At 45.9% G+C, this 26,596-nt stretch overlaps 2 protein-coding genes across 6 annotated transcripts in view; one reads left to right on the top strand and one right to left on the bottom strand.

Moving 5' to 3' along the window:
• GSK3B (glycogen synthase kinase 3 beta) overlaps positions 1–10,072 on the top strand; it is a 206,182-nt gene extending 196,110 nt beyond the window's left edge. For all 5 annotated transcript variants that reach the window (XR_006270564.1, XM_043475009.1, XM_043475007.1 and 2 more), the window contains one exon: positions 4,513–10,072. Coding sequence is in view for 2 of the 5 variants with exons in the window: in XM_043475009.1 (XP_043330944.1) it covers positions 4,513–4,580 (68 nt within the window). In the remaining 3 variants the exon portion in view is untranslated. The remainder of the gene's footprint in view (positions 1–4,512) is intronic.
• Positions 10,073–11,542: 1,470 nt separating this feature from the next.
• On the bottom strand, positions 11,543–23,007 carry NR1I2 (nuclear receptor subfamily 1 group I member 2). Its single transcript, XM_043473379.1, has 8 exons — positions 22,712–23,007; positions 19,780–19,913; positions 18,406–18,593; positions 17,270–17,544; positions 14,726–14,868; positions 14,407–14,523; positions 13,994–14,099; positions 11,543–12,893 (listed from the first exon to the last, which is right to left on the bottom strand). Exons 1-8 carry the CDS (start codon positions 23,005–23,007, stop codon positions 12,749–12,751), a joined length of 1,404 nt encoding a protein of 467 aa, XP_043329314.1. The 3' UTR covers positions 11,543–12,748.
• Positions 23,008–26,596: the final 3,589 nt, after the last annotated feature.

Here is a 26,596-nt window from a genome sequence, read left to right as displayed (position 1 = left end):
AAGAAGTGCTTAGTAATTGTCCAATAAATGGAAAGATAAAAGAGACATCTAGAAATACACAAATGTGTAATTTAGTGTGACTGCAATAACCACCACCATCACCACAGCATCAGTGATAGCAGCTGCTGACATCTGGGTGCTTATCAATGTGCCAGATATCATACCAAGTATGTTGCAAACATGTCATTCAGCCCTCATTGTAGGAATAGGCACAATTATTGTACCCACTTTGAAAACGGGAAAAATGAATGCACAAAGAAATGAGATAATTTGCCCAAGGTTACAGAGGTAACAACTGGTATATATACCAAGAACTTTAAAAACATATCTTTGCTCGTTCAATAAACCAGGCAGTCTGTTGGAGCTACTGTTGAATTTATGAAGTTCACATCTTTTTGTTTGTTTTACTTTTCTCCTCCTTGTGTTTGTTTTATATCCCTCTGAAAAATAGAGAACTCTATTCTTTTTCTCAGCAAGGACTTTTATAACCTGGTTTTAAGTAGAGTTCATTGCACTGGGCAGAGGTTTTGGGATTATTCTTTGGTTTTGTTTTTGATGAATGAATTCAGTGCTGTGACTTTAGATATCAAGAATAATTGTAATCAAAGTAATTAGCTGTTAAAATTTTATTCATCAAGTGATTTGGAAATGATTCAAAGAAAAAGATCATTAAATTACAAACCTGAGGAATACGAATGTCTTTTAAAATTTTATCATTCAGAAGGTGATTTTGTTTTTTATTATATGTCCACTTAAAAGGCTTGTGCTTTTTATTATAATCATATCAGCAGGTCTTTGGATTTATCCAAGGAAGAGGAGACTAGTTTTGGGAGTGTCATAAACTCATAGGTAATAGCCAGTACAAGGTCTGCAGATTAGTAGCTAACTAGGATATTGCCAAAGAGTAATAATGGGCTGGCTGGCAATGTAGATGAGTCCTGGTGAGTGCTGGCTGATAGCTAATGACCAGCATGGCCAGGGGTGTGACAGTGCTGGTATGTGTGCTGATAAATTCCTGATGACTGGTGGATCTCAAAGACTTGAGGAAGACCATAATGTGACAGTTTCACCTGTCATCCTCACATGTTAAAAATGAGAGAGAAGTTCTATTTGATGATAATCATGCATAGGTTGAGTGTCGTCCAGAGCATGAGAGATGCTTCAGTGGCAGGGTTTGTGAGGAGTGTTATATTCTGACATATGTTTGTGCCTTCCAGGCTTTCTCAGGAGTGTTGTTTTTAATGCAGCCTGTGCCTAAATTATGAAAATGAACATTTTTCCTGCAAAAGCCTTATAGGAACCTGTGGCCTGAATAGGAATTGATGTTAGGTTATTGAGACACAGAATTTGAATGATCATTAAGAATAAAACTTCTGATAAGCAGGGCATGTACAAGAAAAAACAGGAGTTATGAATGAAGTATTAGGTACAGTTACTAACTGGTTAATGTGAAAGACTGTTTACCTGCCTTTGGAGCATAGGTTCTATGTTAAAATATCATATATCCTCTCTTGCCACCTGTCCTTGAGCCATACAGATAAATTAATGTGATGCCATGCCATGGGCAATGTGGACCTAATAGATGAACCCTTATGTCATAATGCCTGCACTTACTTGCATGAAAATAGGATTAGAAGCATTTTTTAAGCTGTTTTGAAGGAAATAAAACGAATGAACACAACCATTCATATTAAGAGATAGAAACATTTCTTCCCCGAAGGTTGAGTTAAATATAAGGGCAGATTGTTTAAAGGAGTAATCAGATATTTCGGAAGGAAGTATAGTTTTTAAAGAGTAGCCATCAACATGATAAGCTGAGTATCTAATCCTTAAAGAGTTCCAGTATTTTGGTCACCTGATGGGAACAGCTGGCTCACTGAAAAAGTCCCTGATGCTGGGAAAGATTAAGGGCAGGAGATGAGGGTGTCAGAAGATGGGATGGCTGGATGGTGTCACTGATGCAGTGGACATGAACTTGGGCAGACTTTTAGGAGATGGTGAGGGACAAGGAGGCCTGGTGTGCTCCAGTCCGTGGGGTTGCAGAGTCAGACACGACTGGGCGACTGAACAACAGGAGTTCCTTAAGCTAGAAGTGCTGTGTGTCCTTGGGGTCAGTTTTCTGCTCAGTTAAAAAATTCAAAGTAGAAAGATTCAATGTTGCATTCAGCCATAAAATTTACTCATAGGACACAGGAGAGCTACAGTCTCCAGAGGGAGATAGAACTTCTGTTTTGTTTGTGTCACCAGCCTTGATGGCTAAGAGTGGTGGACTTCTAGGATGGTGGCTCTTGGAAGTTGCCCATCTCAGCCAGGCCACCTCTCTTCTTGATCAGGGCTTAGTGTGAAGTTTTTGAGAGGAAATTTGCCTAGCCATATATCCCAGTCATGTGTGTAAGACAGAGATGCAACTTGACTAGCCACTGAAACAGCAGTATGTTGCCTACCCAAGATGGAGAGCCAATCTGGACACAGTTAAATGCCTTTTTAAATGTTACTGGAGGCTTTGAAATAATAGTGGACCTTAAAAAGTGTGTGTGTTTGGGGGGGAGGGGTGTGTGGATTAAAGTAAGTAGTAAAGATACATGTATTTCCAGAGTATTAGGCAAAGTAAGCTCAAATGCTCTGACGTTTGACTGTAAGATGCTTTATTGAATTGAATAAGGGAACTGGTCCTTCAGTGGCTATTTCTCTGCTGGTTGTGTCTTCCATTTCTGTGAATAATGGAGACGGACTATACTTAGAAAGCAAGCAGTCGAGTTTGATTTACGCTTGGTGCTTTTGCCTATCAACACTGACCCATATTGCTTTCATTGCCTCCACTCATTCACCCACTTAAGCAGATGGCATATTATAACATCATTCAGAATTTCTAGCAAGTTTTCCAAGCTGTGCACTGTTCATTTATTTTCAGGTAAGCTGGATTCCAGTTGAATATTCATCCTATGCTAATCCCAACTATGGCAAGAGCTTTGATAGAAATGTTCTCTGGCATAAGTCTGTAACTTATGCAGAGGCACCATCTTCCTGCACCGAGACCCACCCAAGGCACATACTTAGATCTGTGCAGAAAGAAATTCAGATTTCAAAGCGTTGTTGTTGTTGTTGTTCAGTCACTCAGTCGTGTCCGACTCTCTGCGACCCCATGGACTGCGGCATGCCAAGTTTCCCTGTCCTTCACCATCTCCTGGAGCTCTGTCCATCAAGTCAGTGATGACATCCAACCATTTTCTCTGTCATCCCCTTCTCCTCCTGCCTTCAATCTTTCCCAGCACAGGGTCTTTTCCAATGAGTCAACACTTCACTTCAGGTGGCTTAAGTATTGGAGCTTCAGGTTCAGCATCCGTCCTTCCAAAGAATATTCAGGACTGATTTCCTTTAGGATGGACTGGTTTGATCTCCTTGCAGTCCAAGAGACTCTCAAGAGTCTTCTCCAACACCACAGTTCAAAAGCATCAATTCTTCAATGCTCAGCCTTCTACACTTCAACTTTCACATCCATACATGACTACTGGAAAAACCAACCCATAACTTTAACTAGACATAACTTTGTCAGCAAAGTAGCATCTCTGCTTTTTAATATGCTGTCGAGGTTTATCATTTTCTTCCAAGGAGCAAGTATCTTTTAATTTCATGGCTACAGTCACCATCCACGGTGATTTTGGAACCCAAGAAAAGAAAGTCTGTCACCATTTCTGTTGTTTCCCCATCTATTTGCCAAGAAGTGATGGGATCGGATGCCATGATCTTAATTTTTTTTGAATGTTGAGTTTTAAGCCAGCTTTTTCACTCTCCTCTTCATCAAGAGGCTCTTTAGTTCATCTTCACTTTCTGCCATAAGGGTGGTGTTACCTGCATATCGGAGGTTATTGATATTTCTCCCAGCTTGTGGTTCATCCAGCCCTGCATTTCGCGTGATGTACTCTGCATATAAGTTAAATAAGCAGGGTGACAATATACAGCCTTGATTTACTCCTTTCCCAATTTGGAACCAGTCCATTGTTCCATGTCTGGTTCTAACTGTTGCTTCTTGACCTGCATACAGGTTTCTCAGGAGGCAGGTAAGGTGGTCTGGTATTTCCGTCTCTTTAAGAATTTTCCACAAGAGACTGAGCCAGACCTGTCTTTGAGTGTCTCCTGTGGAGGCACAGGTCAACAGTGGTCTGCCTCGGGGGGAGGGACTCTGGCTACCACAGACCTGGGAGGCGCGGCATGTGGCATAAATCCTCTTGGAGGAGGTCACCATTAGCCCCACCGTAGACTGCCTAGCAGACAACCCACAAACTGGAGAACATTTATACGAAAGAAGTTCTTGCACTGCTGTAAAAGTTCTAGCGCCCACAACAGATTTCCCAAACCTGGGGATCCAGCAGAGGGACTGCGATGTCATAGTATTGGCCATATTTAAAACAACACTCCAGATACAGCTCTCAGTCTGCAGTTGAGGCCACGTTCTTTTCTCTCTGGGTTATTACAGCATTGCTCATGCTATCTCTTGGGGCTTTCAATTTGCAGATGCTAATGCTGGAGACCGTGGACAGACCAATAACGCCGCTTCTGCATCAGCTTCCGACTCCTCCTGAACAGTCCCAAGCAGCCAGCTGCACAGGAACAACCACCAGTTTACTTGAGTGTCACTCAGCAACACTGGTCACGATTGGAAAGAAAATTAAAAAGAGAAAAAAAAACCTATTCATTTTAGTGTTCAATTTTTTTTATTATTATTGTTGTTCTTATTTAACCTTGTAAAATATCTATAAATACAAACCGGTTTCATTGTATTCTCACTTGAGGGAGATCCAGGGGTGGGAGGGGTTGTGGGGAGGGGGAAAGCGGAGCACTAGAACACACAGTCTCTCTCCCACGACAATCTTTTTTTATCAAAAAGTCTGCTGTTGTATACTTTAAAAACAGGACTCCTGCCTCATGCCCCTTCCACAAAAGAAGAAGACTTTGTTCTGTGCTGAGGTTTTTTTGAACTTTGTTTTCTTTTAAAGTCAAGTGTAAGACTTGGGTATAGTGCACAGCTTGAAATTGGTTGGGAGCTTAGCAGGTGTAACTCAATGGGGACTTAAATGTCACTTGTAAAATTAATCCATATCCTCGGGTACTTGAAGACTTGCCCTTGGCTTGTCAATGGCAGGTGTGGCAGACAAAGGAAATGTGTGTCATTTGTAACCCGGGAGGTCAATAAAGTTTGAATCTATAAGGGGAAAATTCTTAATTGATGTCAAGGTTTTATTTTACTCTTATCAATGCTAGTGGTGAAGAAACTTCTGTAGGTAAAGAAACTTCTGAAGCTGTCAGGGGAGAAGCGTGTGTGCTCTTTGTGTGGGTCTTTGTTTGCCAGACCAAAGGTTCTCTATAAAACTTAGTACAGTTTTAATCTAGTGACCTAGGAGAAGAACGAGAGGGGTGTCGAGCTGGCCACTCTGGCTGCAGAGGTAAAAGCTGATGAACCTGGAAGAGGAGGATGGGCCGGGCAGATCTCACCACTGTGAATGAATTTGTCCAAATTTTTTTTTCTAAAGTTGCTTCCCTTGGAAAGATACACTTGAGAAGACATTGTAGTTAAATAATGTGAATTGTAATAGTCTACTGGTTTATTTTTCATATTTTTTAATTGCAAATTGAGCTTGCAGAAATTGCTACATTCTGCATATAGTTCTAATTTTAACTCCAAATCCAGAATCTGTATTTAATTTCAGCTTTTTTAACCTCAAGCTTTTAAAATTTTATTTATTGATGCATGTGAGATAGGCCATGATGATTTTAGATGGTAGGAATATTGAAAACTACACATCAAAATGATAAAAACAGTCACTTGTACCTGCTGACTTTATAGGAAAACTGATTATATAAATGTGTGTATATGTGTTATATACATAGATTCAGTACTGCCTTTTGTTTGGGGTTTTTTTGTTTTGTTCTGTCTTTCTGTTTTTGTCCACAATATCAAATTTGACTAGTTGAAGCATGAGGATGTTTCCCCCTACACCTAGTTAAGAGTTTTTGTTTTCTTCATATAATCAGTGAACAGTGTAAGACTCAGTCTCTGTTTTTGAAGAAAAAGCAATATTCCTTGGAAAGCAAGGAGATTTGAAGGATTACGTTGGCAGTGAGGAAATAGATTTTCACAGCTAGTTTGTTTTATATTTTTAAGGTTGACATCTATGTGGGCCTTATATACTCTAAAATGAACCTTAGACACCTTGGTGCTTATGGGCCATTACTTGACCTATGAATCTTTAAGGCACAATCAGTTGTACTTTACATTTAAAGATCACTTAAGTGATGGCCGCCTTTCCCGCCTACCTTCCTTCCTTCCCCACATACCTTTCCAAGGTTAGCTGATAACTGTAGGGCTGCAGAGCTGAGCCCCAGACTGTGTGTAACCTTTCACCCTCCCTGTTGTCACCTTAGGTCATGTTAGGGGCTTCGCCCGCCAGGTGATTTGGAAGTGGAGTCTCTTGGCAGCCCTCACGCAGGTCCCAGCACCCTGTCCTGCTTCTTAACCAAGTGTGTGTGACTCTCTGAGAGAGTCGTACTGCCTGCTGACGTGAACCAGTATCCAGAGAGGCATCTGTGAGCCATCCTAGTTTTCACTGTCTAGCTAAGCTCTTAAGCCACAGAAGGGTTTCTCCAACCTCTGGTTATATCAGAGTTCGTGAGAAAGGAAACACACTCAGTCAAACCAAATCAAACAAATTGCATTTTACTTTTCATAGTGAGCTTCTGAGAGTAAATTAAGATTGGAAAGAAGTCTGAATCAAAGTATTTGACAGCATAATTCTTAAAGGGAATGGCTTTGATAGACCATTTCAGAAAGGGTTTATAAAGAAGCTGGATGGCAGGTCTGTGACACAGAAGTGGACCTACTTTGAGACCAAACTACCCAGCCAAACATGTGGACACAGACACTACTCTGAACTTGGTATTCTTGCTGGAGAACATAAAAATCCGTGCTTCTTTTAGGAAACACTTTCCTGCATAAATGGGGTAAGAGAAGAAGAGAGAAAAGTCAAATGTTTTTCTCTCATTTTAATTGTGTGTGTGTGTGAGGGCTGAGGTTCGTGATTTTTCCTTCTCAAGGATCATGGTGGGATCACAGAACTCTTTTATACAAGTGGGATCCAGGTCTCTGAATAATGTTTTTTGTAAATAATAATAATAAAAGCTCCTCACCAAATTCAAGCTTGTACATTATATTTTCTTTCAATGTTTTTAAATTTAAGTTCTATTGTTTTGTATGTAAATATGTGGACCCAGGAACTGTTATTAATGAGCAAAAAGTTACTGTTCAGGGCAGTGATTCTGTTTAATAATCAGACAAATTGTAGACGAGCTTTTTAAAGCCATATAGTTTTAACTCTGTACAGTAGGTACCGGCCTGTATTATTGTAACAATAACTCTAGCGATGTATAGTGTATCTATATAGTTTGGAGTGCCTTCGCTTCCATGTGTTTGTTTTCTTGTTTCTGTTCTTCATTTTGCAGATTTTAATTGGTCTCAATATCCATGTCTCCCTGTCCCACCCCCTTCCCTTTGAAGTAATGGCTCACTCATAACAGTGTCTTTGCCCCTTCCACAGTTACCATGCTCAGGAGTGGAAAGAGGAAACCATAATTATTTTCATAATCTCATCTCATTCAAGCCCTACCTTTGTTTCGGTTCTGAGCATCTGTTTCCTCCTCAGTAGCAGTGACCAGTTCCATTTCACCCAGGGACTTAGTGTAGTGCCAGGGAGCCCTCGAGCCGGAGAATATGGAATAGAGTAGATTTTGCTCGTCTCTTCCCCCAAACCCTAACCATGGGTCTTACAAACAGCAGATTCCGGGAGCCTTCTGCCCTCTCTCTCTCTCCATTTCATCTACTTCCCTCCCAAATGAGAGAAAAAAGAGAGAGAGAATTGGTTTTTGTAAATCGATGTTTCTTAATACTTGTATCGGTTTTGATACACGAGTGGTCTAAAATGCTGTGGTGCAATTACTAGCGGCTGCTGCACGATCGCCGCCCACGCGGTGAGGACTGTTGTTTTCACAAGGGAACTTCCCTCCCTCCTGTCACCTCTACCCCTGTTCAATGAAATGTCATTTTAATTTATCTTTTAAAAAAATCTGTTTCTTACTGTGTGCCCATCATGAAGGCCTTTTTCAAAAGAAAAAAAATCAAAATTACTTGTTTTGCCTCCAAGTACTCCATATAAGATGTCTCAAGTAGAAGAAAAAAAAAACTTTACCAAACCAAAGCTTGCTATTTTTTAAATATCATGTGTTCATTCCAGCGAGGCAGAAGACTGCACCTTCTTTCCAGCAACATGTTGTGTCATTTTTTTTAAGTCCTCTTAATTTTTAGACACATATTTTTTATTTGTGTTTTAACGAAGCCTGCCTAACCAGTCATCTTGTCTGCACCAATGCAAAGGTTTCTAAGAGGACTATTGTATTCTCTATCCCTGTGGATATAAAGACACTGGCATTTCATTTCTTTTTCCCTTTCCTTTTTGAGGGATTTAACTTTGGAATCTTCCAAAGGAAGTTTGGCCAATGCCAGATCCCCAGGAGCTTGGGGGTTTTTCTTTTGTTTTAAACCAAAATTGTATCTGATTTCTCGTTCATGTTAGTGGTCATCTAATCACAGAGTCGAACACTTTCTCCCTTATATCCCTTATATAGAAAAATTAAGTATGCTTTATAGTAAAATCTGTCTTTTCTGGTAGAAACCTGAGCCACTGAAAATAACTCGAAGCAGAGTAGAGCCCCAGACTACGGTCTGTTTCAGAGGCTTTGAAAGTCATCTCTGGGGTCTGGATTCTTTTCACAAGGGTTGTGACTTTTGATTCACGTTTGTTGCTCCATTTGCACCTCTGCAATAAAAGCAAAATGACAACCAGTACATAAGGGGTTAACTTGACAAAGTAGACTTCCTTGTGTTAATTTTTAAGTTTTTTTTTCTTACTATATCTGTCTACAGGCAGATACAGATAGATGTATGAAAATGTGCTTGCCTGTAAAATTTGCATTCATAAATGTGTTGCCGATGGATCACTTGGGCCTGTACACATACCAATTAGTGTGACCACTTCCATCTTAAAATCAAATCTAAAAAACAAAATTTATTATTATATATATATATATATATATAAAGGACTGTGGGTTGTATACAAACTATTGCAAACACTTGTGCAAATCTGTCTTGATATAAAGGAAAAGCAAAATCTGTATAACATTATTACTACTTGAATGCCTCTGTGACTGATTTTTTTTTTCATTTTAAATATAAACTTTTTTGTGAAAAGTATGCTCAATGTTTTTTTTCCCTTTCCCCATTCCCTTGTAAATACATTTCGTTCTATGTGACTTGGTTTGGAAATAGTTAACTGGTACTGTAATTTGCATTAAATAAAAAGTAGGTTAGCCTGGAAATGAAATTAAAATTCACAAGTGTGTGGTCTTTATTTCAGTACCCAACCTTATTTCCTTCACCCTATCTATTTTGCCAATGCATTATGTAGTCACATCACCACTTCATTCCTCCAATTAGAGAAACACAAAGCTGTTAACAAAAGTCAAGATATCAACACTAGTTCTCGTTCTCTTAAATGATCTTATTCCATTGTATAGCCCCAAGAGGTGCAGCTTCCATCTTGGAAACCTTTGGAGTTGATGTTGAGAAAGTGATGCAGACACTGCTTTGAAAAGAAAGAATACAAGCCTGAAAGGGACAAGTTTTTTAAAATGTGTATAAGCTGCTGTCTTTGATTCCTGTGTTCATGGTCTGGTGTAGCTGTTATTTTCTTTTACCTTTCATCCCATTAGTAATGGTCTTTGGGAGTATCTGTGAATTATATGAACACCACAAATGGTGGGGCTGTACCTCCCAGGTAAACCAACACATGTTGTGTTTGAGTCTGCTCATTTCCAATACTGGATGATGTATGTAAACATGTTATGTCTCTTAGTGCAAAAAGAAACATCATTTTTTTTAGGGCTGGCTCACTCCGTCAGGCCTAATCTAAAGGCTAGATATAAAGTCATGTGACTGCTGCTTCAATAAAAACAAATTTATATTGGATAAAGTCTGGTCCTCTATTTATTGTTGTGGTGCTGGGCTTGGCTAATATTTATAAAATAAACGCTTTTACCAGTTGCAGGGGTTTGGTGGGGGGGAAGGCTGGGGGTCAGCACAAATACGCAAGATGTCACTTGTGTAATGGGTTAAGGACTTTGAAGAAGTAGTGATGAACCTGTCCTTTGAGATCATATCTCAGGTGAGCAGTGACCCTGGGTGCCCATTGAGAAGGGTAGTTATGAAAGGGAGCACTCAGGTTGCAGCTCCCCTTTGTGGAGAAGTCTGAAGTGAACAAAAGCATTGGGGTGTTCACCCCTCTCTCAGGTGCAGGACTGTTTCACCCACTCACTAGCACCTTCAGGTTTCGGAGGGTTGCGGTTATGTTAAGGGGAAGACAAGCTGTTGTGGAAAACGATATGATGAAGCCCACGAGCTGTCACAGGCTGTGAAGGAATGGCCCGTTAAGTGTATGTTTCTCTTAACATCTCTTTTCACAAAAGAGAGGACACAATGGGCCTTCCCACGAGTTGTTGATATCCAGGCTTTAACTGGATCCTTAAAGTCCAGACTAGGTAGAAATTGGTGGCGGAGTGGTTCTGACTTAATGGAGCCAGAAGGTAAGCAGTAACTTACTTGGGCTTCTCTCCTGAGCTTTGGAGACTGACTCCATCCTCACCTGACTGAGGCAAGACCTAGAAAAAGAATGGGGGTCTCAGGGATGCCTAGAAACTGATGCTAAGTTCTACTGCTCAAGAGCTCAGGGAAGGGAGTAACGGAAATTCAAACATTCGAGAGTAGAAAAGTTGACCTTGGCTCCTAGCCCTATAAACTGGACATGCACAAAGCTGCTGAAAGGAAGAATCCTGCTTGACCTCTTTGGTGCACCTAACCTTGAACCTTAACTGCACTTGGACTACCCTTAGTTTTTATAATATGTGTAATTCATACATACATATCAATTCAATGTTTGTGAAACTGCCTGGATGTTTTTAAAATCAATACTGGGAGATGGGCATTTCTACATCCCACATTAATCACCTTGCTCTTACCTTACCATAGTCTACACTTAACAACCATTTCAGGCTCTTGAGTGAATAGCACACTCAAAGTTATTTCAATGGGAAAGAAGAGGTGTATATGATACAGGAATATATTTATATTTCTAAATGAGTATAATTAGACACTGGGGGCAAAATCTGCAATCTGTTTGGGAAGAAGAACTCCTTTTCCCTCAGATTCTTTTCTAAAAGTTAGTGTGTTCTACATCCCCTTGATGCAGAAGAGGCTGGGGAATCTGGAGGGGTGACAGAGAATATGTTTGTTAGCTTTGATGTATAGTCTCAATGACTTAAGTTCTCCAAGTGTAACCTTCTTGAAAAATGGTAAAAGTGAATATCTGTTCCTTAGAATTCAGTTAACTTGTAGCTTCATTTGCATAAAAATATTAGTCATTTAAAATTACTACATTTTGAATGATATGTAAAATTTTTATATGGAATAATTATTTTCATGAACAAGCCAAGTTAATGCATTTTTTATGTTCTCACACCAACAGTCTTCAGATACATAAAGGGCAATAGTAAAATATGTATTGTAAAAACAGAAATATGTACAAATATATTTCTCTATCACCATCCCCACATTTCTTTTTCCCCAGAAAGGAAGGCCAAAAAAGTTTAAGTCTCTAACCAAAAGTTAATTATTTAAGTCCTCTTGCCTTGATTTGACATTAACCATAGGATCATATGTGATAAGACTGGTTCTTAGGTATGGGATGCCCTATGTAAAGTTAATGAAAATGTAATTTGCGAAAAATGCAGAAACATTTTTACTCAAAATGGTTATAAAGCAGAGGCTCTCATACTCTAGCTTTGAAAACATGTGTAAACAGGAACACATTGATTAACTGCCGTCCATATAGCCTCATCACGGAGTCCTCAGTGTTCCAGTCTCAGGAGGAACCAGCCCCAGTTTGGTTGTGAAGCTGACCTGCATCAAGTCACACACCCCCATCAAGGTCAGGATCCATGTCTGAGTCAGCGTGTACTCCCCACAGCAGGTTGCATATTGTCAGTGTGTAATGATGTGTTTTCATGAATGGAAACAGAATGAGGGGAGAATACACAGAAGAGGTTATGACAAGCTTGTGACAGTGCAGGCCTTCTGGCCTCTCTCTAAAGGACTCCCTCAACTCTAATGCACCTGCATTAGAGGACACAGGCCTGGAACTCACAGAGCAACTTGGGACTGGAGGTTGTGGGCTGGGAATGGCTGGCAAGTGTGGGGTAGCAGATGAAGCAGTGAAAAAACCCAAGAAGCTAATGAACTTGGGTGTGGGCACAGACCCTCAGATGCCCCAGCCCCAGGCATCCTATCCTCTCTCTCACCATGACACTAGATGCCCAGACCCAGGGCCTCTTCTAAGGGGAGAGGGGTGCGTTGCCTCTCTAAGGGCCTGACCTAGGGGCCAGCACAGTCTCCGTGTAAGGCACTTGGGCTTGGCTCTCCCCAGACCGAGCTGGGGGCTGAGGAACGCTAGCCCACCATCATCACGGCTGTCTCTGTGAGACCCCTGGGGAAGCAGGACCTGTCGGGCACTGTCGGCGTCCATCTGTCCAGCCCCAGGAATGGTGGCTCCGGCTCCGAGGGCCCCGTCTCTGGCTGCCCTGGGGCGGCCAGTCAGCCATTTGTGGTGCTGAAGAGCTCCTGCATGAGTGGGGTGGCGAAGGGGTGGACGTCATGGATGCGCAGTAGCTGTTGGGTGTGCTCGGCGCTGAGGCTGCGGAGCTCGGTGAGTATGGCCATGATCTTCAGGAACAAGAACCTGCCGGCCAGTCGGGAATAGTTGGCGGTACAGCCCGCCCTGCCCCCAACCCCAAAGCTGGAGCCCCTCTGAAATTGCACACGTTTGAGGGTTTTCATCTCAGGACCTCTCAGGTAAGCCAGGAGACAAGGCTCGGCTGAATTCCTTAAGCTTCCACAGCGTCTGTGGACAAGGGGGCAGAGCAGCCTGGCACCCTTGAGGTGTGGACCACTCTCCCCACCCACATCTCCTCCAGGCTTGAGTCTCCGCACACAGGGACGTCGTGGGGAAACCAGGCATTCCAGACACTGCATGAACAGGTCAGTTTGGGGGGAACCTCACTGCCATGGCTAATGAACGGGCGTCAGGACCAAGGGGAGAAGCTGTGGAGGCTGCAGGCAGCAATCCCCCCCTGGATCTAGCCTGGGATCCAGCATCTGAGACACACCTCATGCCTCAAGTTCCCCATGATGCCTCCCGGCTCCATACCGGGGAGGACTGGGCAAAGCAAGACACCCAGCATCCCATGAAGCCAAGCTCAAGAGCCAGCTGCAGCAGGCCCAGCAAGGACCCGAGGTTTGACGTTTGCACAGGCACACCCAGCGCTGGCCTTCCCTGGTCACGGCCCAAGCCTGGTACCAGGTCACAAGGGCTGCTGGGGCCCAGGGAATGGGCCTGAACAAGCAGCCCTCCTCCCTTGGGTGACCAGGACCAAGGAGTTTCCTCCCCTGTTACCTGGAGTTTGTCCTGAGAGGTGGTTAGGCAGTTAGTGCTCCAGGGTGTGGGCTGTAGCCTTGGCCGGCAAGGACCTACCTCCAACCCCACCTGTCTGGCTGTGGGCCCCAAGGTCAGCCACCCTGAGCCTCCAGTCCCTGGCAGGATATGGTAGCACTTGCTGCATGGGACTGTTTTCAGGATTAAATATGATATGCATGTAAACTGCTTGGCACCAGGGCTGGCTCTTCTCAACAAATAGTAGTTCTAGTTGACTGTGTAGGAGACCTCAGTGAAGTCCACAAAACAGGGCCCTAAAGCCCTGGTAATCAGAGGCTGCCACAGGACAAGCAGGGCCCTGGGGGCAAGGCTCACACCCCCTCACACCCTCCCTGCTTGCTGCTCACCTGTGGGCGGGCTGGGGCCGGTTGAACTCGATGTAGGCCTTCAGGGTCATGGCGAACCGTTCCTGCAGCTGGTCTACCACAAGGCGCTGCACCACACCTGGACGGTCTGGTGAGGAGGGAAAGGCCACAGGGGCCAAGATAGGCTTGGTCCATCCCAGAGGGACAAATGACCAGCCAACCACCTTCCAGAGAGCCAAGGATTCCCAGGCAAGGAAGTGAAGGGGTTGCTACCCTGAGAGCAAACAGCTGGAGTCCCCATCCTGGCTGAGCAGTGAATGGAGGGCAAGGCCATCAGTCAGGAACCTTCCCTGGGGAAAGCAAAGGAAGGAATGCTGCCCCTGCCCTTGGCTGAAGCTGACGGGGTGTGAGCAAGCCTGGGGAAACAAGGCAGGAAGGGCAGGTGGGGCTCTCACCTGGAGAGAAAAGGGAGATGGCCTGCATAAGCACGTACTCCTCCTTATGCAGCTGCAACTTCTTCAGCATATAGTGGAATTTCAGCACGGGCTCCAGGAGAAGTTGCTGGAAGCCACCTGTGGGTGGGTGCAGGCTGGAGGGGTCCATTTCTCAGGAAGCTGACCCAGGACCCAGATCTCCCTCACCAAGGCCCTCTTTCCCATGGCCCGATCTCCTGCACTGCGGTCCCAGGACCCGCGGATCCTGGTGTGGCTCCTCTCCTCCCTCCACGGTTGTTTTCCCACCCTCTGCCAGGACAGACAGGCGTCTCTCGGGCACCTGCAGGGTCTTCCACACAGTAGGACAGCCGACCACACTCCCAGGTCCTGGTCTCTGCGTTGAACACCGTGTTGAATCTCAGCTGGCACAACTCAAAGGCGGCCCCCTTCAGCAGGGAGATCTGGTCCTCTATGGGCAGGTCCCTGGCAGCAAGGATAAGGAGGGAATGCCAGCTTCCAAGGAAGCTGCCACCGGCCAGCACCCACTCTTATAATCCTGAATCAGGGTGGCGGTGGCGAAGGGAAGAGGTAGGATGGGCTCCTGCCCCTGAGCACAACTGCAGTAGCCTTCAAATTGCCTCCACTCTCTCCCCCTCACAATCCAGCAAGCAGAGTCCTCCTCACTGCCATCTTCCTCTGGGCCCCTGCCACCTTCAGGGACTCTCCACTGCTGATGTGGCTGGGTGTCCGGGCCCTTACAGCCCAGCCCCCTCTCCTCCAGCTCCCTGCACAGCCTGGGCTCCTGGTCCCTGGCCTCATACTTTCTGCCTAGGTTTCCCCATTTGGGATGATTACATCCTTTGAAGTGAAGTGAAGTGTTTTAGTCGCTCAGTCATGTCTCTTTTGCAACCCCATAGACTGTAGCCCGCCAGGCTCCTCTGTTGATGGAATTCTCCAGGTAAGAATACTGGAGTGGGTAGTCATTCCCTTCTCCAGGAGATCCTCCGGATCCAGGGATCGAACACAGGTCTCCTGCAATGTAGGCAGATTCTTTACCGCTGAGCCACCAGGGAAGCCCTTTAGCTTCGCTTAAGTAAATCCTGCTAGTCCTTCAGGCCGAGCAGTCCCTATGCCTCCTAGAGGTCTTTCCGGAGAGCAGTCCTTCTGCAGGCGCCAGTCCTCAGCGTGAGTGCCGTGCAGCGGGGCATTCTGCTTCCTGCTGTCTATTTTGAATTAGCCATGTCTACTGCTCTTCTCCAGGCAGACTGCCCTGAACCCCAACCCCAGCACAGCACAGGCCCAGCCACGGTGGCTGCTTCTATCCACTGTGTTAGACTGACACAGTGACTTCCTACCTGGGTGCTGTGCTTAGCCACTCAATCATGTCGGACTCTTTGCGACCCCATGGACTATAGCCCACCAGGCCCCTCTGTCCATGGGGATTCCCCAGGCAAGAATACTGCAGTGGGTTTCCATGCCCTCCTCCAGGGGATCTTCCCAACCCAGGGATCGAACCTGCATTACAGGTAGATTCTTTACCATCTGAGCCACCAGGGAAGCCCTCCCTACCTGAAAGCCTCTCCCCGCCTCCCAACTAATGGAGGCATTCTACCTAAAAGCCCAGAAGGGAGTTCTTGAAGAGGACCTATGCCTGGCTTTGGCCTCCTCAGGAGTTTAGCCTCTTCTTTTAGATCTGCAAGGTTGAGCCACAAATACCACAAAGTTGATCTTTTCCTGCTGTGTCCCCTCCAGTGCCCCACCCAGGACCCGGCAGGGGGCCGGTTCTGAAGGCTGTATGCTTCCTAAGCTGGCCTCTGATTAACTGAGATCCTATGCACCTGCCTTAACCTTAGTGAACCTCAGTTTTCTATCTGTGGAATGAAGCTGAGAGTAACGCCTGCTTCCTGGGGTGGTTGTGCTCAAAGCTGATCGTCACAAAAATGAGTGCCCTCCCACCCTGGCGCTAAGTCCTGGGTCACTGGACGGTCAAGGGGGATCTGCTGGGCCCACGGGTGAAAGTGGGTCCCTCTCCCTGCTCCGTGACCTAATTTGCCACAAACTGAACCCCACTCCAGCCTGTGAACACCCTCACTCCAGTAAATAAGTCCTGCATGTCACCCACAGGAGAACCCGTGGGCTCCTGGAGAAGAACCTGTCCTCTGCCAGTGGATGGAGTCAGGGCTCTGTGTGTGATTCAGTTCCACCTGCCCAGGCCCGGCCTGGTGGGCCTAACCCCAGGGAAGACACGCCCGGTGCTACTTCACACTATGACAGGCTCCCTATTGTGGGGCTGTGGTTGCCACCACACCAGTAGGGTCCAGAGTTTCTCAGTCACCCGGTTGCCCAGTGGTTGGTGCCTACATGCCTAGTTTTGGAAGTCCCGGCCCATTGTCCTCCTTCTCAGCCTTCTCTAGCTGTGGACTGCTGGTGACATAGCATCTGTTCCTAGCCCTCTTCTTCTCTCTATGGGCCTCCTCCCTTTTCCTTCCAACTCTTCCATTGCTCTTGAACTATCAACTTGTGACTCCCACCCCTTGGCAGGAAAATGGGGAAGGGGCATCACTCTCTGAACATCCACATATATGTGCTGAGAGCTCTTCCAGAGGTTTTCTTATTTCACATAAAAGCCCTGCAAGGCAGGCATCATTAGCCCCAGTCTAGCAGATGAGGCAGCTGAGCCACAGGTTAAATGGCAGGCCACAGTCACAAAGCTAATGAGCCACAGAGACAGCGAGGGCTCCACTCCCCCACACGACAAGGTGCCCTGGGGACAGAGGTAAAGGAGTATCTTTTGGCACCAGCATCCTCCCAATTCAGAGAAATCTACCCCAGACGCTCTGAACCTGCTCCTTTCCACACCGTCCACCCAGCCCCTGTGTCCTACCTGAAATAGGAGATGACCTTGGCAAAGTTGATGATGCCTTTGAACATGTAGGTGGACACGTCAGCTATGTGGGGCAACAGGGAAAAGATCTCTTTCCCGCCATTGTCGGCTGGGGGCTTGTAGTTCCAGACGCTGCCGTCTTCCCCCCGCAGCTGCAAGGAGAGTTTCACTGAACACAGATCTTCCCTGATCTTCCTCCACTTGGCGGCTTCTTCCCTGGACTGAATCTGCAGAGGCTCTGGAATCTGGCGGCCACTGCTGAGCACGTCTGGCAGCTGGGGCATGAGCCGGAAGTGGGAGAGAAGGGAGAGGAGACAGAATATATTCTCCCAAAGGAATTTTCCCTGTTCCCAGACAGGCACACACAACCACAGCTGCTCCCTGAGAGGATGCAGAGAGGCAGGCCTGTACAACCCCCACCCCACCCCCACACACAGAGCACTGGTTTCTCCTCTTCTCTCTGGAGGATCTCTGACTTCACGGTCCCTCACATTCCTGTCTGGTCAGAGATGGGTTAGCTTCCTGCTTTGGTGGAAGGTGAGGGGGCCTCCATCGAGGAGTGTGTCCCAAGCGTCCCTGAGCTTGCACTCAGGAAACTCAGGAAAGGATCTGGGAGCTGGAGATGGAAAGAACAGACTTTGGGGGCCGCTGGCTACGTTCTCTGAACTGGATGGGTCACAAGATACCTGTGGGCACAGGTGAAAGAGGGCACTAGGATCAGACAACGCTGCCATGGCTGAGGGCACTGAAGTTTCCTGGATCAGTAAAACCAGTTCACAAACGTCATGCCCACTCTGCAACCTCATACAGCCCTGAATGCCAGCAACCCTGGGGCAACTCAGCTGTCCATAACTCCATTTCTGACTCAGACTCCATTTCTACAGGCTGTGGAAGGAGAGAACAGAGTGTCTCAGCATAAGTTAGCATCACCTGAGGGGTCTTATAGCACAGACTGCTGGGCCCTGCCCTCAAAGGTTCTGATTCAGGGGTGAACTGAGAATCTGCATTCCTAACAAGTTCCCAGGTGCTGCTGCTGCTCCTGAAAGTCCAGGGGCCACTCTTCGAGAATCCCTGGGAATGAGATTGGGGTCCTGAGGAGTGAGCACAGGAGCTGAGCCGTCTCAAAAGCCTCATACCCGGAAATTCTTGAAATGAATGAAGGTGCTGTCAAAGGTGTTCATCTGAGCAGTCGTCAGCTCCCTGATCATCATTTGCTGCTCTTCAGTCAGACCCTTGGCTCCAGGGGGCTGAGTTTCAATCCGTTCTCTCTTCTTCCTCCTGATCAAGGCCCGTCTCTGCTCCACAGCCGCATCAGACATGATCACTGCAAGGACAGTCAGGAGCAGACTCAGGCAGCAGCAGAGGATGGGGACAGACTGGTGACAAGGATCCTGCCCTTTTCCAGACTCTCAGGACTCTGGGCTCCTCTGGAGAAACACTCTGGGGGAAGGACGGGTGTGCTGCCTGTGACTGTGGGGTTCAAGACAACTCCGTGGAACAGTGGGAATTGCTGTGGCTTCTGGGTCTTAACGCAAAGGGCTTCAGTGACGGCCTTGCCACTTTGTAGTGGTGACCTTGATGGGCTTCTTCACCTCTCTTTCCTTCGTGGTAAGCTGGAGTGACAGTGCTCACCTCACACTGCTCTTAGGATGAGACACTGCATGGGAAGTGCCTAATATAACTGCTGCTATGTAATAGTTGTTTCATAAATGCATCCAATTATTTTTTTCTGGTGTATCAGATACCATTAAGACTCCTGAGAGTCCCCCAGGATCTCTGGGTCTCAGAGAACTGGGCTACTGCTTAGCAAGACGTATCTTCTCTAGCCACTTCCTATGTAGCCTGGGGCTTTAAGGTCATCTGTGAATTCATGGAGCCCACTTGTGTGTGCAGAGCAAAGCTCTGGGGGAGGGGGTCCTGGTGGGGAGGGGACAACAGGCACAGCTGGTCTGCAGGAAAGGCTCTCTGCCAATGCCCAGGGAACCTGGCCCTTTAAAGGCTGCCCAAGGTCTCATGTCCCTCTGTGACTGAGGGAGAGAAATACACCTTGGAAGCTTCCAGCCTTTTCCCATGCTCTTTTATCTCAGAGCCCCTGGGAGCACAATTTTACCAAAGCTGGACAGGGGAAATGAGAACCCTTCTGCCACTGGCTGCACACAATTCCTTGAGGACGCTAGGTGTGGGCCACTGGTAGAAGGTGCAGGTCATAGCACACCATGAGTCTCCAGCTTCTCGTTCCCAATTCACCTCCCCTAATTTACTAAAACACCTAGGAAGGGCACAAAACCAATCATGCAAGCACAACTGAGAGGGGAGTGGAGTACGACCCTGGCCAGAGAGAAGCAGGCCTCCAAGAACAAAGAATGGAGAAAACACTCCACTTCTCCCGTCCCTCCAGGATAGGCAGGGGACCTCAGATTAACGTCTGCCCCTGTGTGCACGCGCACACGCATGCTCTCGTGCACACCGTGGCTCACACGCCCACACCCGCTCCCGCAGCCTTTGCTCACTCTCCTTCCTCATGCCGCTCTCCAGGCACTTGCGAAGGCGGCAGGCCTGGCATTGGCGCCGGGTCTTCTGGGTGATCTCACAGGTGCCCTTCCGGAAGGGGCACCGGGGCCGGGCATTGCGTTTCATGGCCCTCCTGCAAGAGGACAGAGAGCAGAAGATAGGCTGCATTGTGCACCCTGGATTCCTGTCCGCCCCTGACACGGACACTGGTCACACCCTCTGTGGGCTCTGCCTTTGCCTCTGAGATGGGTGGGCTTCATAGGAAAGGTACAGACCAGGGCTCTTCAGACTTCTGTGGGTGCCCAGAGGCCTCCGAGCCTGCTGGAGGAGGGGAGCCAGGAACTAGACTGTCCTCAGCATCCACATGGGAGGTGGACACTGCTCAGGGCCTGCACCGGGGCTGCGTCGTGAGATGCTTCAGCACCCTGAGGCCCGCACCCTCTCCCCTTCTTCCTAACCCCCAGGAACCCCAGGAGAACTGGGCCAAGTTTCTGTGGAGGTGGCTTCTTCCTCGATTTCTCCTTGGAAGAGGAAACTGGAGGAAATCTGGCCCCATTCTAGATTGGGAGGCCAGAGGACCGGGTACACTACGGGAAACTTTCTACCTCACTGGAAAAAGGTTTCCCCTTGCTGACTGCCGCAGGGGAACAGAGAAGCTCAGAGCCCCATATTAATGGAGTGTATGGGTGCTGCGTCCACATGTCCCCAGACAGCTGCACCAGATGGGAGACAAGGTGGTAAATTCCTTCTAGAGACCCCAGCGCACACACACCCTCCCCCACAGCCCAGCCATCCTGCACTTTGCCAGAAGACCCAGTCAGTGGGGCCCGAACTTTATTCCCCTGCCCCCAATTTTCACAGCTGAATAGATGGAAACAAATTCTCCTTTGGAATCTGGCTTCTGGCTCTGGTCCAGCAGTGTGAAAAATGAAGAATGGACTATGGCTACTGAGTGGGCCCTGGGGGCTGATCCGGGAGACCTGAGGCCAGGAGCCAGACGGCGAAGGGGTGTATTTCTCAGGCCCCACCTTCTCCCCTGCTGGGTAAGAGACCCCTGGGTGACTGGGGTAAGGAGCCCATGTTTATCAGCCATACTGTGGATTGGATGCAGGGCTACAGATTGTGCAGAGCATTGCAAACTTAGTTATTAGAACCCTACGAGATTCATTTGGTCATCTGCCTGGCACAGATGAGGAAATGGAGTCCATGAGAAGAAAGAGCACTTGCTGTCCTCGAGGTAGAGGACAGGCTGAAGTTTGGATTCAGGTCTGCCTGATACCAGGACCCAAGCTCTGACCCCTACCGCGAGCCGCAGGGAGAATCCAGGTCTGGCTCCGGTGTCCTTCCTACTCCGTGTGGCCTCATTGGTGGACGCCCAGCTCAGCATCCACACGGGAGGTGGACACTGCTGTGTGGCCACTGTGTGGACACTATGGTGCGGCCTCATTGGTGGACTCCCAGCTCAGGGATCTGTCTGGGGCTCCTTGCTAGTGACCAGCTCTAGAGTTGGCTGGGGCCCTGGTCTAGGTGATGTGAATTGAAGGGTCTTCTGGGGAAGATTTCTTTGCTCTTAGAGGACAAGAGGGACCTTTCTATTCCTCAGCTGAGCCCTGTAGCTCCCAGCCTGAACCCCTGGCACTTTGCTGCCCTCAGTGGAGCAGGCAGTATAGGCACTCTCTGATGGCAGAAGAGGAAAAAGGTCTGACTGCTGGGCTCACCAACCCCTTGAAGGCCTCAGATTTCTAGACTGTGCGAGGTGACATGTTCTCCTTGTTGTTCAACACCGTGAGTGGAGAGTTGTTGCTTGTAGCTGAGCACAGGCTGACAGTGACCCACACGGATGTCCATTTCTCCCTGGAACATGAGAGCTTCCTGAGCTGACCTAACCCCTGGGGCCTCATACGTGACCATATCAGCTCCTAAACCGGGGTTTCTTCACTCTGGGCGGGAGTGGGGGCGGGGGTGGGTGGGTCCTCGGCTGCTGCAGTGCATTACTGGGCTCCTCCTGGCCTGGACACCCGACTCCCAGAGAGAACTGGAAAGGCTGAGTAGAAAACCTGTTTTCAATTGAGTAGATAAGCAGATGAGGAGAGAGAGAGGAGCCAGGCTCACAATGCAGAGAGAGAATACCCAGGTCCCAGTCAAGCCCATTACTGGGCTCCCCCCTGCACCCAACTGACTGGCGACCCAGCTTTGATGGGACTGCAAGCTGGACCTTGGTGCTGGGGTCCATTTCCATTTAAATGTCCAGCCATCAGGAGGAACTCTGCAGAGGTCAAGTCAGCTGACTGTCCTCAGAATGCACGAGGGGCCCAAGTGTGCCCCTGCAGGGCGAGCTGTCCTCCCTCCTCTCCTGGCTGGCTTCTTTCCCTCGTGGTCTGAGCCTGCACTAAGCAGTGTCATTGTTCTTTCTTCAGCTGAACAACGTGACCATTCTGTTCGGGCCTGTCTTGCTGTGAGCTGGGACTTTTTAGTCCTTAATATTTTGGATCTCTGTTTCTAGATGAGCTGGTGTGTCATATTCTTCACTTATTTTATGCCATTCTTTACTTAACACCGCTCCTTAAGAGTGATCTGAACTCTTGAATTTTGTGGATTTTCAAATTCTTTCTCCTCTTTTATGGACTCATTTGCTGTATTTGCTATTTTATTCAAGAGCACATGGAGAAACAAAGGGAGATCTTAATGGAAAGGGGCCTTTCCTGAGTAGAGTGGGAAAATAGAAGATGAAGATTTCCTCTCGGATGTTAATGGTTCTCCTGAGACTAATTAGGAGGCCTTTGGATGGGCCACCAGCCCACACTCTGAACCTGGGCCTCTGAAGCTGAGGCCCTGAGATGGTGCCCAGGGAACTAATGGCAGAGCCCCAGTTAGATGTGACCCATTTTGTCAGAGGTAGCAGGTGGGTGAAAAGTTGACAGGTAACTCTACCTGAAAAAGCCTTTGCATCCTTCACATGTCATGACATTGAAGTGATAACCAGTGGCCTTGTCCCCACATACACGGCAAATCTGGGGACCCTCTTCTTCCTCATCTGCACCAGTGATGGAATTTGTAGATGCAGAGTCAGCTTCTCCACAGTGCACGAGGTCAGCATGGTTCCACTTTTCTTCATGGCCCACCTCCAGCTTTGCTTCTGAGCCTCTTGGACTAGAAGTGAAAACACCACAGGGAATGAGAACCCTGGCCAGGTGTGTGCTGAGGCAGCCGCAGTGTGCATCACTCATGTTTGGTTTTGTGGACACAAGAGCTGACTTTCCATACAATAAATGGGGGTAGAGGACTAGAGTTAGAGAGAAAGTTGTTACCATGATATTTGTGTTCAATAATAAGGCCCTGGAGTAAAACACATGGACAAAGAACATGGGGGAGAGAAAAGTTAGAGGAAGAAATGAGAAGGAAAAAGAAAGGAGTGTCTGGGTTGGACCAAAGAAGTAATACTTGGATAGACTCAGATTAGGAGGCCATGAGCTGGTCACAGGCCTGAACATGGGGCTGTCCATGGGACAGGACACTTGTTCTGGAACTGAGGAGACCCAGAGAGCTGGCCCCTCAGGTGTATTGTGGCCCAGACTCCCAGAGAGAACTGGAAAGGCTGAGCAGAAAACCTGTTTTCAATTGAGTAAATAAGCAGATGAGGAGAGAGAGGAGCCAGGCTCATGACGCAGAGAGAGAATACCCAGGCCCCAGTCAAGCTGAGGGGTAAATGAGTAATCAAAGAACTCGTACCCATTCATAGAGCTGTACCCTAGATGTCATCCCCAGGTAACTTTCCCCTGGAGGGTGTGACTTGAATTCTACTTGGGAGTAGGCATAGAGGACAGTGGGCAGACACTGGAAACTGTCCTATTCACTATTCTTCCCCAAAGTCTCTCCAAGCCACCACACTACAGATGATGTTGCTTTTTCTAAAAGCAAAATAAAACTTCTAGTAAAACTTCAACACACAAATTTCTGTTTTTAGCAGCATAACAGATGAGAGCTGACTATTTCACATATAAGAATGAATTAGAAATGAATCTGTTCCATGACCCTGACCCTTCAAAACTGCAAATAAAATAGACTGACTGGAAACTTGAACTGACCAGGTATGTGGAAATTTTCTCTGATTTTTTGAATTATAATTCTGACCTCATACAGGCTTGTAGGAAAAAATGTATACTTTGCGTGTCCAGAAAAGCCACAAAGAATTTGATTTAAAGTGATTGTAGGTTGTTAGTGCTCCCAGACATCCACAGAAGCAGAATTAATCCTCCCCACCCCCACCCCACCCTGTAGAGAAACTCACCTTCCACCTAGACACAAAGAATCACACAAGTAATTTTCAAGGAATATGAGCAAAAACTCATAATCATGAATAAAAAACTAACATGGCACCATGAGCAGGAGACAGTGAAAACAACTTACAACAGGATTAGACCTGCAAAGACCCCCTGAATTATCAAGCAAAGAAAGTTTAAATAAATAGTAGAAGAGGCTGACAATCAAAGAAAGAGAAAAAGCCTATGAAACTGACCAATCAGATTTGTAAAATGAATAAAAATTGACCATAAAATCTGAACAAACAACTATATAAACCAATGATAACAATGCTTGGGAGTTAAAAAGAAAAGCAAAACACAACTAAAATATGCAAAAACATGTAAGTCAGAAGATGGAGGTACATATACACAATGGAATATTACTCAGCCATTAAAAAGAATACATTTGAATCAGTTCTAATGAGGTGGATGAAACTGGAGCCTATTATACAGAGTGAAGTAAGTCAGAAAGAAAAACACCAATACAATATACTAACTCATATATATGAAATTTAGAAAGGTGGTAATGATAACCCCACATGCGAGACAGCAAAAGAGACACAGATGTATAGAACAGTCTTTTGGACTCTGTGGGAAAGGGCGAGGGTGGGATGGTTTGGGAGAATGGCATTGAAACATGTATATTATCATAGGTGAAACAAATCGCCAGTCCAGGTTCGATGCATGAGACAGGGTGCTCGGGGCTGGTGCACTGGGATGACCCAGAGGGATGGGAAGGGGAGGGAGGTGGGGGGGAGGCTCAGGATGGGGAACACCTGTACACCCGTGGCGGATCCATGTCAATGTATGGCAAAACCACTACAATATTGTAAAGTAATTAGCCTCCAATTAAAATAAATAAATATGTTTTTTTAAAAAAGAAGATGGATGATTACAATGATAGTTTTCTAAGGTTCAATAGTGTTGAGGGAGGAGAAAGATAATAAATCAGATTTTAATTAGTAAAGTGTGCCTGTTAAGATTTCTGAAGTTTTTTTAGTCACTCTATCATGTCCAACTCTTTGCGACTCCGTAGACTTTGTAGCCCACCAGGCTCCTCTGTCCGAGGAATTCTCCAAGCATGAATACTGGAGCAGGTAGCCATTCCCTTCTCCAGGGGATCTTCCCAACCCAGGGACTGAACCTGCATCTCCTGCATAAGACTTCTAGGCAACCACTAAAAGTCTGGAAATAGAATGCATAGCTTAAAAGCTTGTAGAAAGGAAAAAATGGAAGAATAAAGAAAAGTCCAACCATAGAGAGAAGAGAAACTGAAATAGCATGATGGAAAGAGCAAATATGTTGATAATTAAATGTAAATGCAGCTGATTCTTGAATAGCACTAGCTTGAATTGAGTGGTCCACTTGTGTGGAGATTTTTTTAGGTAAATGTATCGGAAAATTTTTTGGAGATGTGTGGCAATTTGAAAAACTCTTAAGATGAACCACATAGCTAGAAATATTGAAAAAATTATAGGTATCTCCTGAACACATAAAAATGTGTAGATATTAGTCTTCCTTACATAGGCATAAGATGAGAGGTATTTAATATCAAATCAATAATGTGTTAGTTTTCTTACTGTTTTATAATTTTGTTTACATTACTGTACAGTTTGCCTCTCTTGTAATTGAAAAAATTGTGTATCTTGTCATCATAGGTACTTTTTTTTAATGTCACAATGTTTTCAATAGTATGTTTGCCATAAAAACCAAATGATGATTCATTTAGTGTATAGTCCAGGCTCTGTGAAACAACCCTTTCACTTGCATTAGACTACCATAAACCAATTGTATTGCTATTTCTTACTTATCAATGCATGAATCATTATACCTATAAATAAATATGAACTTCTTTTTCACATTATCTTTTCATTTTTATATCTACTGTTAGTAATATGTATAACATCTATATCATAATGATGTAGGTACTGATCAATAATTCATCTTATAAGAAGATGATGGGAACTTACAGTATCCATACAGTATAGTACTATAAATTTGTTTTCTCTTATGATTTTATTAATAACATTTTCTTTTCTTTAGTCTACATTATTGTGAGATACTTTATTGTAAGACTGATACATATAACATATAAAACATGTGTTAATTGAATGTTGTTATTGTTAAGTCTTCTAGTCAACAGCAGACTCAGTAGTGCAGTTGTGGGGGAGTCAAAAGTTATAAATGGATTTTTGACTGTGCAGGTCAGTGCCCCTAACCCCCATGTTGTTCAGGGGGTATACTGTATATTAAACATTCTCATTAAAAGAGACAAATGGTTTCAACAGATACCTGGGGCTACCTAAGGTTCAGGATTAGTACTAGAGAATAAGGGATGGTGATGGATATTAACTGCACTGACTGTGGTGATCATTTCACAATACGTACAAGTACAGAATTATTACATTCTACATCTGAAACTAGTGTAAACTTATGTCAGTTATACCTCGATAAACACATATACATACATAATTTTTTAAAGAGATGAGGCAGAAAGATACTAAAATCATTACTA

Source organism: Cervus canadensis, chromosome 7 (assembly GCF_019320065.1).
Source record: "Cervus canadensis isolate Bull #8, Minnesota chromosome 7, ASM1932006v1, whole genome shotgun sequence".
In the NCBI taxonomy this organism is placed as follows: Eukaryota; Metazoa; Chordata; class Mammalia; order Artiodactyla; family Cervidae; genus Cervus; species Cervus canadensis.
The sequence above is the reverse complement of the archived record's forward strand: the minus strand, read 5'-3'. Positions and strand labels throughout refer to the sequence as shown.

Coding starts and splice junctions, on each gene's coding strand:
- NR1I2 (XM_043473379.1), bottom strand. CDS start 23,007: ATGAGTGATGCACACTGCGGCTGCCTCAGCACACACCTGGCCAGGGTT. Junction 19,914..22,711: donor GGATGCAAAGGCTTTTTCAG/GTAGAGTTACCT, acceptor GTCCTCTTGCAG/GAGGGCCATGAAACGCAATG. Junction 12,894..13,993: donor CGGCCCCAGCCCGCCCACAG/GTGAGCAGCAAG, acceptor ACTGGCCGGCAG/GTTCTTGTTCCTGAAGATCA.